This window comes from Schistocerca serialis, chromosome 3, assembly GCF_023864345.2.
Source record: "Schistocerca serialis cubense isolate TAMUIC-IGC-003099 chromosome 3, iqSchSeri2.2, whole genome shotgun sequence".
Taxonomy (NCBI): domain Eukaryota; kingdom Metazoa; phylum Arthropoda; class Insecta; order Orthoptera; family Acrididae; genus Schistocerca; species Schistocerca serialis.
Genome location: NC_064640.1, coordinates 575,944,054 through 575,956,919, shown reverse-complemented (window position 1 = coordinate 575,956,919; position 12,866 = coordinate 575,944,054). Strand labels below are relative to the sequence as shown.

Genomic DNA, 12,866 nt, shown 5'->3' with positions numbered 1-12,866 from the left:
CACACACACACACAAGCACAGCTCAAATGATCACTGTCCCTGGTCAAGGTCTCTTCTGGCCTCAGTGGGTAGAGTGAGTGAGTGAGATGGTGTGTGTGTGTGTGTGTGTGTGTGTGTGTGTGTGTGTGTGTGTGTGTGTGTGCCAGTCTTTTTCTTTTCATTACGTTGTCATTAGTCCCTCCTGGATTTCCCATTGTTTACTTTAGAAATTCCTCCTCAGTTATATTCTGAACTTCAATGACACTAACAAAGTCAACATTTTGAAATTTTGACACTGTCAGTGAGTTCTGATGCAGTATGACAATAAAAAGATATGTAGGGCATATGATTACAGTTCAGTAAAAATCATTTTTCATTTCCCATTCCTCTAAGCACAAAACACCAAATGTAACATAGAATCTGCAGATTTTAGTATGCGTACACATTTCATATGTTACCTTTATAACGAGTTTGGCCTTCTCGAGGTCGCCTCTCGATAAACACTGAATTGCAAGACTTGCGTGTGATGAGAGCATGACATTGATGAAACCAAAAGGTGACAGAACACGCCCCGATTTTCGTTTCTTATTACTTTTGGGTACAAAGCACGCTGCAGATTGACTTGGAGAAGTTTCACCTAGATTTTTTTTTAAAAAAGGTCATACACTGTTATTCATTGCTGCACTTTTCAATAAGCCAAATTACAAAAATTTATGAGAATTTTATAGTGTCATTTAAGTAAGAGACAAAGACAAATGAACAGACTAAATTAGGTTACTTTTCATTCCAACAGATCCATAGTGAGGAGATCCTCCATGATGCAGAATATGTCAGAAAACAAGAACACACAATATATATTTACAAAAAAAAGCAGATATGGTAATGTATCTTCCACTGATCCAAAGTGAAATGGCCCTCATGTATGTGGAGTAAATCATAAAATCTTAAACAAATTTTCAATTAAAACATAATAACAAACTTGTCACAAACATGTAAATGTACAGTACACTGAGGAGCATATGATAATTCTTAGGCTATTACAGTCATGCATCATCAAATTGAAAAATCCTTTTCCATCACTTATTTACAATGATTGCACAGTACTGTACTGCATTTTTAAGAAAGTCAGATTGCAGATAATATTCACATTATTTATTAGTATTAGTAACCAATACACAGGTCGTTCTGCTAAGAAATTCATCAGTGGAGTAGGAGACGTTGTCCACCAATAAAGGGTGCTTGCCAATTTTTGAAAATTTGTGTTCCTAAATGGTGGACACCTTTTTGGACCAAAGTAAGTGACTTTAAATCTTTGTGAAGGTTATTCTTATTTTTTCTAGTACTGATTCCATGAACCGAGCTGTTGGTTTGAAAAAGAGCTATATTTTTAATGACAAATTTTATTAAGGAATAACTATAATAGGAAGCAATAATTAGTATCCTTAGATTCCTACACAGACCTCTGCAGGATGTTCTTGAGTTCACACCACAGAAATTCTTACTACACATGTTGTGACTCGAAAACTTTAGCCTGGCTTGATGAGTTACCCCAAAAAGTAATTCTGTATGACATTACAGAATGAAGGTAAGCAAAGCATGCTATCTTTGTAGTTTTTACTACATCTACATCTACATGATTACTGTGCAATTCACATTTAAGTGCTTGGCAGAGGGTTCATCGAACCACAATCATACTATCTCTCTACCATTCCACTCCCGAACAGCGCGCGGGGAAAATGAACACCTAAACCTTTCTGTTCGAGCTCTGCTTTCTCTTATTTTATTTTGATGATCATTCCTACCTATGTAGGTTGGGCTCAACAAAATATTTTCGCATTCGGAAGAGAAAGTTGGTGACTGAAATTTCGTAAATAGATCTCGCCGCGACGAAAAACGTCTTTGCTTTAATGACTTCCATCCCAACTCGCATATCATATCTGCCACACTCTCTCCCCTAATCCGTGATAATACAAAATGAGCTGCCCTTTTTTGCACCCTTCGATGTCCTCCGTCAATCCCACCTGGTAAGGATCCCTCACCGCGCAGCAGTATTCTAACAGAGGACGAACAGCTGTCTCTTTAGTGGACTTGTTGCATCTTCTAAGTGTCCTGCCAATGAAACGCATCCTTTGGCTCGCCTTCCCCACAATATTATCTATGTGATCTTTCAAACTGAAGTTGTTCGTAATTTTAACACCCAGGTACTTAGTTGAATTGACAGCCTTGAGAATTGTACTATCTATCGAGTAATCGAATTCCAACAGATTTCTTTTGGAACTCATGTGGATCACCTCACACTTTTCGTTATTTAGCATCAACTGCCACCTGCCAGACCATACAGCAATCTTTTCTAAATCGCTTTGCAACTGATACTGGTCTTCGGATGACCTTACTAGATGGTAAATTACAGCATCATCTGTGAACAACCTAAGAGAACTGCTCAGATTGTCACCCAGGTCATTTATATAGATCAGGAACAGCAGAGGTCCCAGGACGCTTCCCTGGGGAACACCTGATATCACTTCAGTTTTACTTGATGATTTGCCGTCTATTACTACAAACTGCGAGCTTCCCGACAGGAAATCACGAATCCAGTTGCACAACTGAGATGATACCCCATAGGCCCGCAGTTTGATTAGAAGTCGCTTGTGAGGAACAGTGGCAAAAGCTTTCCGGAAATCTAGAAATACAGAATCAACTTGAGATCCCCTATTGATAGCGGCCATTACTTCGTGCGAATAAAGAGCTAGCTGTGTTGCACAAGAATGACGTTTTCTGAAACCATGCTGATTACATATCAATAGATCGTTCCCATTGAGGTGATTCATAATGTTTGAATACAGTATATGCTCTAAAACCCTACTGCAAACCGACGTCAACGATATAGGTCTGTAGTTCGATGAATTACTCCTACTACCCTTCTTAAACACTGGTGCAACCTGCGCAATTTTCCAATCTGTAGGTACGGATCTATTGGTGAGGGAGCGGTTGTATATGATTGCTAAGTAGGGAGCTATTGTATCAGCGTAATCTGAAAGGAACCTAATCGGTATACAATCTGGACCTGAAGACGCGCCTGTATCAAGCGATTTGAGTTGCTTCGCAACCCCTAAGGTATCTACTTCTAAGAAACTCATGCTAGAAGCTGTTCGTGTTTCAAATTCTGGAATATTCGATTCATCTTCCCTGGTGAAGGAATTTCGGAAAACTGCATTCAATTACTCTGCTTTAGCGGCACAGTCATCGGTAACAGTGCCATCGGCACTGCGCAGCGAAGGTATTGACTGCGTCTTGCCGCTTGTGTACTTTACATACAACCAGAATTTCTTTGGATTTTCTACCAAATTTCGAAACAATGTTTCGTTGTGGAACCTATTATAGGCATCTCGCATTGAAGTCCATGCCAAATTTCGCGCGTCTGTAAATTTTAGCCAATCTTCGGAATTTTGCGTTCTTCTGAACTTCGCATGCTTTTTCCATTGCCTCTGCAACAGTGTTTGGACCTGTTTTGTGCACCATGGGGGATCAGTTCCATCTCCAACCAATTTGAGGTATGAATCTCTCAATTGCTGTTGCTACTATATCTTTGAATTTGAGCCACATCTCGTCTACATTTGCATAGTCAGTTCGGAAGGAATGGAGACTGTCTCTTAGGAAGGCTTCTAGTGACACTAGCTGAGTACCCCCTCTCTGCCTGTCTACTTCTCTGTCCACATCCTCCAACCCCCTCCCTGTCCACTTCCTTCTTCCCTCTCTCTACGTCTATCTGCTCCTCCCCCTATCTATCTGCTCATTCCTCCACTCCCCCATCTCCTCCTCTCTCCCACTACATCCATCTCCTCCTCTCCCCCTCATGTCCATCTTGTCACTCCCCCCACCTCCTCCTCATCTTTCTCTCTGTCCATCTCCTCCTTTCCCATTTCTCTGTTCATCTTGTCCCCTTTCTATTCTCTGTCCATCTCTTACGTACACCCATCTCCTCCTTCCCCTTTCTCTCTCCATGTTCATTATAATGCAGCTCAATCTTTAAGCTGTCATATCTCTTTGACTGTATATTGTACAAAAATATAATTTTGCATGTACATTCAGTGGTACATGTTAAATACTAAAATTATAAAGAATGTAGCAACCAGTAGTGGGAACATTACCGTATTTACTCGAATCTAAGCCGCACTTTTTTTCCGGTTTTTGTAATCCAAAAAACCGCCTGCGGCTTAGAATCGAGTGCAAAGCAAGCGGAAGTTCTGAAAAATGTTGGTAGGTGCCGCCACAACTAACTTCTGCCGTCGAATATATGTAGCGCTACACAGGCATGCTTTGTAGGCACAGAGATAAATACTGGCGCCAAAACCTCTGCGCCAGTTAAGACATTTTTTTTTTTTAAAAAAAAGGGTGGAAGACGAGCCTTTTTTTTTCTCCGCCCCGAGTTTCGACCACTGCATTTTCATACATTATCCAACGAAGTAAATACAAATTCCGTATTGTTCATCTTCGAAAGTAGCAGAATTTCAATGTACTACGAAAATCCGACTGGCAAGACTTTTGCTAATAGGAACCTGATGAAATGTTAATCACGTGCAGTTTTCTCTTCACCATAAGAATAATACGAATATAAACATTTTGCCATGTATTCTTTCGTGTTTGCTGCTATCTCATTTAAATCCTGTCTGCCTAATAAACTATGAAACTAGAGTGAAACAACAGCAAACGCGGAAGAATATACGTATTGTGTCATGTTTATATTCGTATTATTCTTATGCCTAATAGTGATACAGTCATAAATGAAGCACGGCAACTGACTAGATTTTTAAATCTAAAATGACTAATTTCTGCGCAGAATTTGATATACTAAAGAAGCGGCCGCAAAGATTTTCAAACGGAGAAAAATTTTCGCCTAACTCTCGTTCAGTACATGTTCTATCAAACGCAGCCTATTATTTGGTTCTTGTTGATCATTATCAAAGAAAGCAGCAGTGCAAGTAACAACAAGTAGCAGTCACTTGCCATTGTTTCGCTAATGAGACAATTCCTCTCTTTTTTTTAATTGTAAGCGGCGGTAGCGCGCACAAAAGCAAGCCATGCCGCGGGCGGCGACAGGCCGTAAACACGCACTATCAGAATGCGACAAACAATGCATGACGCAGTACAGTAATGCATTTACAGCTTAGAGTGACGTAAACGCCTATAACAAAAAAAACGGCACTTATCAGATCAAAGCAAAATAAGCAATCGATTCAAACCACACGAAGCACGTGAAAAAGGAAAGGTACCCGTATAAATACGGATGGAGCGCCTGACGCATTGCAATGGCTACCTGGTAAAGCTTAACTGCTAAGCTTCCGACTTGAACCAAACTATTGTAGCTGTATCGTCTTTCATTCGACCTAAATTGTGTCTCATATTACAATGGACCAACTTTGTTTCGATTTGAAGGTGCGGCCTAAAACTTTTCTCTCCCCTTGAATTTCGAGTCTCAAATTTCAGGTGCGGCTTAGATTCGGGAATTTTTTTTTTCCTTGATTTCGAGTCTCATTTTTCAGGTGCAGCTTAGATTCGAGTAAATACGGTATTTATCTTGTTGCAAATTGATTTCGACTGATATTAGTCATCATTGGTGCATTTTTCTAAACAATACATGGCGTAGAAGTACTGTCCTTGGCAGATTTCTATCATGAAGGACAGTACTTCTACTTATGGCATGTATCGGTTAGAAAAATGCACCGATGATGACTGATATCAGTCGAAATCGATTTCCAACAAGATAAATAAATTACGTTTCCACGACTGGTTGCTACATTCCTTATAATTTTATATTCCACAGTCGCTGCACAGAAATGGAACCTTATGGAGCCCAACATTCAAATGTGTAATACTGTCTGTGAAATGTGTTGTGAATACAATTAGTAGTACAGTAGCAATAATTTCAAACTGCATGCCTGATGCGGCAGTTTTACTGCATGAACAGCAAAACTGTATGCAGTGATAAACTTTTTTCCTTTCATCATACTGTCTCATAAAGGTTCGAAATTATGTGTAAAGTTCATTGCAAGTCACTACGTACTCCATTCTCAAATACTGGATAGATACAGTCTGGCTATTTGTGCATCATGAGCTACACTTCTTTTTCACCCCCACCGCTTTGAGAGGCAGATGGTTCTTACTCCAACAGCTTTTCTTTCCAGATGTTTGATTGAAATCAATGCAGTGTTTATTTTTACACACACATGGCGAGTCAGGAGGAAAAGTATATACAAAAAAGGTCCTACTCTTTTTTTCTCTAGGACTAATAGTTTGCATGAAGAGAGTGTGAGAACACTGAATATCTCATGCGATGCACATGTGTTGTGATTTAGGTAGTTTTTGTGGGCCAATTTGAGTTAGTTTCCTCACTTAATAGGCCACAAGTGTTCCATGTCAAATTTTTCACCTCAACTTCCTCTATACAACTGTAGTACATTGTAAACAACAACAGACTTCGAATAATACAGGAAACAAATGACAATGTACATTAAATGTGTCCTATCTCGGAAAACATTTGGAATAGGGCATATGTCTACAAGACATTTTTTGTTCATAATTCGTAATACCATCACCACTAAAAGCATTTACCTTTCCTCCTGACTCACCCTGTATGCATATAAACATCCACTTTTTAAGCTATGAATGGATATCATGTATTTCTGGCAGCATTTGCATTCTAAGTAATATTTGTTTAGATACTTCAGCAGTTCTGTGGCATGCTGTGATCTATCTGTAATGCCAAAACTTAACACTTGCTGCTTGTTCTATTTCATTGTTTGAGAAACTTCTTTTATAACTTGTGGAGTTCTGTGAGAAGTACTGAACTGTGTGTAGTGATTCTTGTCAAAATTCATTGTTAATCCATTTGCCTTCAACCAACTCCTGACATTACTGAATATTTCATTAGCTGCCTTTTCAGTAAGAAGTATATTCCTATCTTTGCATCATAAAATTGATACCTTCTGAAACTGCAAGTGAAAGATCATTTATGTATATCAGAAACAACAGAGGACACAAAATTGAACCTTTTGGTAAACCATGTCCAGTTGCTTAGAATTCTGAGTGGATATCTGTTGTGTACGAGGCTTAAGGGTATACAACAAATACTGTGAGAGGCTGTTACCCCACATGCACAATCATTAGCCTGGCACCTCTCAGTTCCTACCAGTCGCCTCCAGAGGGTGCTAATAAATGAGGACAATATTTTGCTTCCATGCAATGTCTACTTGCACATCATATCCATCTGCTGATAGTGTGGACAGTTGCTAAAGGGAGCACTGTCAACCATGGACTACATGCTTCCATCTCACAATGATGGACATGGAAACTCTTCCGTCAACAGGCACAAAACATGACGTGCCATGGACACTCGGACAGTGCTGGACCGGCAGTTAGGCAGCAGCCCAGTACCATACTCTGAAGCCTACAATCTGACTTAGCGGTTGTCATATCATGAATAATGAGACTACCAAGAGTGTCTGTAATCACTATTAGCAGTTATAGCAAAAATATATTAGACTGCCAAGAGACAGTAAAGTGATTCAGATTTCATTGTATTAGGTATAGAACATTAAGTGCTGTCACCATGGATGTCTGGGCTGAATTAATAGTAGCATTCAGTTAATACATTCACAATAATACCGTCATGTGATTGGCATGGAACTAATACACACTGCTTTCTAACATTCAAGAAAGACAAAAATCATGAATTTGCTGTGCCTGCTATTCTGTAATGGAGTATTCTAAATTTTGCATTAGGATATCATGGTTCACACAATCAAAAGCCTTACCCAAGTATGAAAATAATGCCAATGACAACAATTTCTGTCTCTTTTGTTCTAGTGCAAGTCTGTTCAGCTTTGACAGTTCAGAGCAGAATGTAGGTGCTCAACGTATTACACTTCTCTTGTGTGAGAATGAAATTATTAGTAATCCAGTAGAGTTGTGTAAAATATTTAATAATCACTTCTTGTCAACAGTCAGCAAATTAAACCAAAATTTTATTTGTTTAAGTAAATATGTAGAACACTTGAAGGCTGATGTTTCAGGTGAACCACATCACACAACATTATTTGTAATCTGGACAATCAGTTCATCTTGTTTTTCTTTTTCCTTATAGATTTTGCCTCTCTGCCTTTTCCATAGGCAAAAATCAGGAGGAGTAAAGTCTTATGACTTTGGTGGGCAAGAAACATAACCATTTCTGCTGATCCATCTTCTGCAGAATGTTAGGTTTAGATGATGTGTCATCTGATGACTAGAATGTGCAGGACCCTGTCATGCTGGCAGAATATATCCATCTTTGTAGCCAAAGAAACCCTTCCAGTAATGCTGGAAGATCATTTTCAAGAAAGTCTACATAATGAGGGCCTGTATGATGATTCTATAACACAGTAGGTCCAATCATCTCATTTTCCATCACACTATACCACCCATTTACAGACAAGTGTTTTTGAAAATGTGTATCCAGAAAGGTATGTGGGTTTTAAGTGGTCCACTGATGTGTGTTTTGAGTGTTACTGAAACCATCATGGATGAATGTAGATTCATCAATAAACTGAATTAATGGGATTATTCTGCAATTTGCCAATTACAAAATTCTAATTGTTTACCTTAAACTCTTTCTAAAAAGTTCTGAATTCACTGTAAATCATAAGGATAGAAAGTGTGCATATGTAATGTACACTATATTCTAGAATCTAATATGAAGAACACCAATGTGTGCAAAAATTCTGCATGTGCTTTTTGAAGTACTACATTCTACCACCTGAATAAGGTCTTCTACTTCATAAAAACTCTCCTCATTTGTGCATTCACATGAAATATGATTGGCATTGCACACAGTTGAGTGAAAACTTGAACAAGCACTGTTTACTCTGGCACTATGCAATTAGGAAATCATCTGCCATATTCTCTACAAGCAGCAGTAGCATTTCTATTACAAAACCCATACACAGATAGCATATTGGCACACTCTGAATCTATAAATACATGTAGTATGCTTGAACAATATAGTAGACTTGGCCAACAAATCACCAACACAATTGAAAATTCAATTTTGTGAATCCAAGTGCAACTTCACAACTTGAATATCACAACTGGAATTACAAAGGATCAATAAATCCATAGCACCTGGAGTATTAATACACAAAATGAGAATATGTCTGTGTAACCAGCTGGACATATGTTGTAAGGAATGTGTAATTCAAATTATTTTATACTGCAAATTCTATAATATTTACTTTTCCTCCTGAAACAGCCTGTACTTTTTACCATTTTTCCTGAAATTTGGAAAAAGATATTTCCCACAGAGTGGTTAGTAGTGAATCGATGAAGTGGTTCTAGGAACTACACAAAATGGAACATGACTGAGCTTTTAAGAAAATGCTCATGGAATATGACACCACAGTGAAATTTCGTATCCTATACTAAACACTCTAATAAGTAATGCTCACTTCAAATTCAGCAGATCTGTGTATCTAACACTGTTATACAGGATAAAGTCACTTCAAATGATGTTCTAAAGTCCCCTCGTGAGACATTTTACACCAGTGCAAATCAGCTATGTTTTTTTTTTTGTTTATATGCTGCAACTCAGTTATGAAATTTCAGTACAAATGCCTCTTGATAAATGAAATGAGAATTACAGTATGCCAAAATAAAACTGGAATTAAAATTGTTTTCAGATTCTTCATACATCACAATCAAAGCAGTAAAGTGATCATTAGAAAACTATCCAAAATGAGTCTCAACACTAGAAAATGATGTTCATGTGAACAATAACCAGCAGAACAATCCAGCAAAGTAATGCAATCAGTTAGTTCAGCAGCTGGTTGAACATTGTGTCAGTAATCCTTAAAAGACATCTTGCTGTACACCATGAGCTGTATCAAAGATATTTAACTGACCACGACACTGGCTGTCGTGTAAATGTTCTTTGCCTTCTAAAAGCGTAGTGGTTTAGTATTTGACAGCAATAACATATACACTTGAAACTTGTGTGGCATGAAGAGCCACATCAATTGTAACAGAGTATGGATTTCATTTTTGAAACACACGTTGCTTGATGTAGACGTACACAATATATGCCCTATATTCCCAAATACCAGTCAATTAAATATTTTTCCACGCAGTTAATGGTGTACAGAAAGATGTCTCATAATAAATACAAGCTCTGGAGCACCAAGCATATATGATTTTGGCATCATATCAGACCATTATGAAAAGTATCTACATTTTTATTCTTACAAATGTCACACACAAGTTAAAAAATTCAGAACAATGTGTGCTTTTTAAGTTCTGTCAGCGATTTGGAACAGATTTTTTCCCTGGTATATTTTGTAGTTTTAAGATTTGTCTTGAGCAGTGACATGTCATGCTGTGATCTTGATTTGTTTGTAAAGAAGCATACTGTCTGGGACACAATTTTTTTGTTGATTACTATTTCAGATTAATTGTAAATGGCGCACCGTTAATAATACCCACTGAAAAACTGTATTTCACAGTAGCTGCCCTTACTATCTTAAAATTATTCTTACATGGTAATGGTACCTACAGTAAAGTATTTTTTTTCCTCTTGTAATAGCACTAAAACATGGGACCTTCTAGAATTAATTGTGTATGTGATACTAGAATTGTGTATGTGATACAGACAGTCAGCCCCTTTACAAATTAAGATTGGAGCTTAATTTCTGTGCCAGTTTTATTTGGACCATCCTGAATTACTATATAGAGATGCCAGCTCAAAGTCTATGGACACGTATTTCAAATATTGTCTACATTATTGCACCACTACCTGGAGGCAATAACAGTCCCTGTCTGTCAACGTGCTTGGCTTGCTGTAGGAATGCACTTGAGGTAAGAGAACTGTACGCTGTCATTGAGGGGATGAGATACATGGATAGATGGGAGAGAGAGAGAGAGAGAGAGAGAGAGAGAGAGAGAGAGAGAGAGAGAGAGAGAGAGAGAGAGAGAGGGGGGGGGGGGGAGAGAGAGAGAGAGAGAGAGAGAGAGAGAGGGGGGGGGGGGGAGGGAGAGAGAAAGAGAGAGAGAGAGAGAGAGAGAGAGAGAGAGAGAGAGAGAGAGAGAGAGAGAGAGAGATACAGGAGCCACCAGTATTCAAACTGCTGTAGAGTTGGTGACAATAAGAGGAGTATCAGCCTCAAAAGTTAGAGAGGACCATAATCATTCTCAAGTCAATGTTATGGAGTCATTATTCTATATCTTGATTCAAAAATAATTACACTCTGAAGGTGGGTTGCAGAGACAAGTTACAAAGGATCAGTAAAAATTGTTCAAATATAAACTAAATTTCATTATGACTGATTAATTTTGACAGAAAATACATACAGTTTAAGTATAAAAATGTATCAGGAAAAGAACTTTGAGAATGCAGTTACTGTAGACATGAATCTTAAGCGAAATAACTCAAATCTGCTACTGCTGATCCGCCTGTTGCTGCTGTTCCTGCTACTACTACTAACACTGAAAAAAAACTATTTCCAATTTACCTGATGGTTCTGACTGTGAACCATTCTCACTTGACCTTTCAGTGAAGGATTTTGTCTTTCTTCGAAATTTTCGGTGCCTAATTTTGTTTCTGGCAGCAATCTCATTTTCATTAGTATCACTGTCACTTTCACTTGTAGTATCATCACAAGGATAATGCCAATCAAAATGGCTGTCTACTATGGAGGTCTCACACATTTCAGGACTCTTTCCTATGTTATTTACAAACTTGTCATCAGTTAAGACATGAAGTCTCCATGCTGCCTCACTTATGTACTGTGATAACCTGTAAATTAATATGGAACTATCATTCATTCAGATTATAAAGGAACATGTGAACTTACATGTTTGTTAATAATTTAGGAGTAAAGATAACAACTCACCATATAGTAGTGGCATTGAGTTGTCAACCGGAACACAAATATGACTGAAAACTTTGCCAGCAGCCAACTTTTAGGAAAGTTCTGTTTTTGAACTACAGCGCGCGCGCGCACACACACACACACACACACACACACACACACACACACACAGAGAGAGAGAGAGAGAGAGATAGAGAGAGAGATTATATTCAAACATGTACACACAGATTATGTATAAATACCGACCTGTACAGCTACAACGTGCAGGATGAACACACAATGATGTTATTGCATTTCTATATGTAAAATGGAGCAAAAGGTTTGTTGCTTGGAATGGGCAAAGGGAGAAGGAAGACAGGAAATGAGAGGGAGGGTTGGAGAAGGGTATTTGATGGATTGATGGGAGGCAGCATGCATACGGGATAGAAATGCAGGAGAAGATGCACCTGGCTCATAGTATAGGAATGTGACACACAGACACTGTAACCAGTTCGTTCATGCAGCACATGACGAGATGATGATGATGTGGAGGAGCGCATTGGGAGGTGGTGACAGAACATAGGGAGGGGATACTATGGGAAGAAGGGAGGGCATGTATAATTAGTTATGTGAGGGTCCTGGGTCAGGGTGGAGGTGGGTGTGCGGCAGGGGTTTAGCAGAGTTCAATGACAGGAGGGTTTCAGTAACAAAGAATGTGTCACAAGGATAACTCCTAGCTATGTAGACCAGAAAAGCTGGTACTGGGGGAAAGGATCCAAATGGCAGTTGCTGAAATCAAACATGTAGTCGCTGTATCTTCTGCTAGTAGGTGGTCAACCCTGTTCTTGGCCATAGTTTGTAGGTGACCATTCGTTTGGGTGGACAGTTGATTGGTGGTCACAATCATATCACCATAAGAAGGATATTCAAGTGGGTACACATATTGTGACAAGAGTTGCTGTTAAGAAAATAATCATAAAGTTTGAAGCCACAGGTTGTTTAGAAGACTGGCTCCAT

At 38.7% G+C, this 12,866-nt stretch overlaps 1 protein-coding gene across 1 annotated transcript in view; it reads right to left on the bottom strand.

Annotated features, from left to right (window-relative positions):
- Window positions 1-12,866, bottom strand: part of LOC126470466 (zinc finger FYVE domain-containing protein 26) — a 370,429-nt gene that overhangs the window by 292,583 nt on the left and 64,980 nt on the right. Inside the window, exons 9-10 of the mRNA XM_050098326.1 lie at window positions 11,511-11,794; window positions 438-616 (exon numbers count right to left, since the gene is read on the bottom strand). Coding sequence (XP_049954283.1) covers window positions 438-616; window positions 11,511-11,794 — 463 coding nt within the window. The remainder of the gene's footprint in view (window positions 1-437; window positions 617-11,510; window positions 11,795-12,866) is intronic.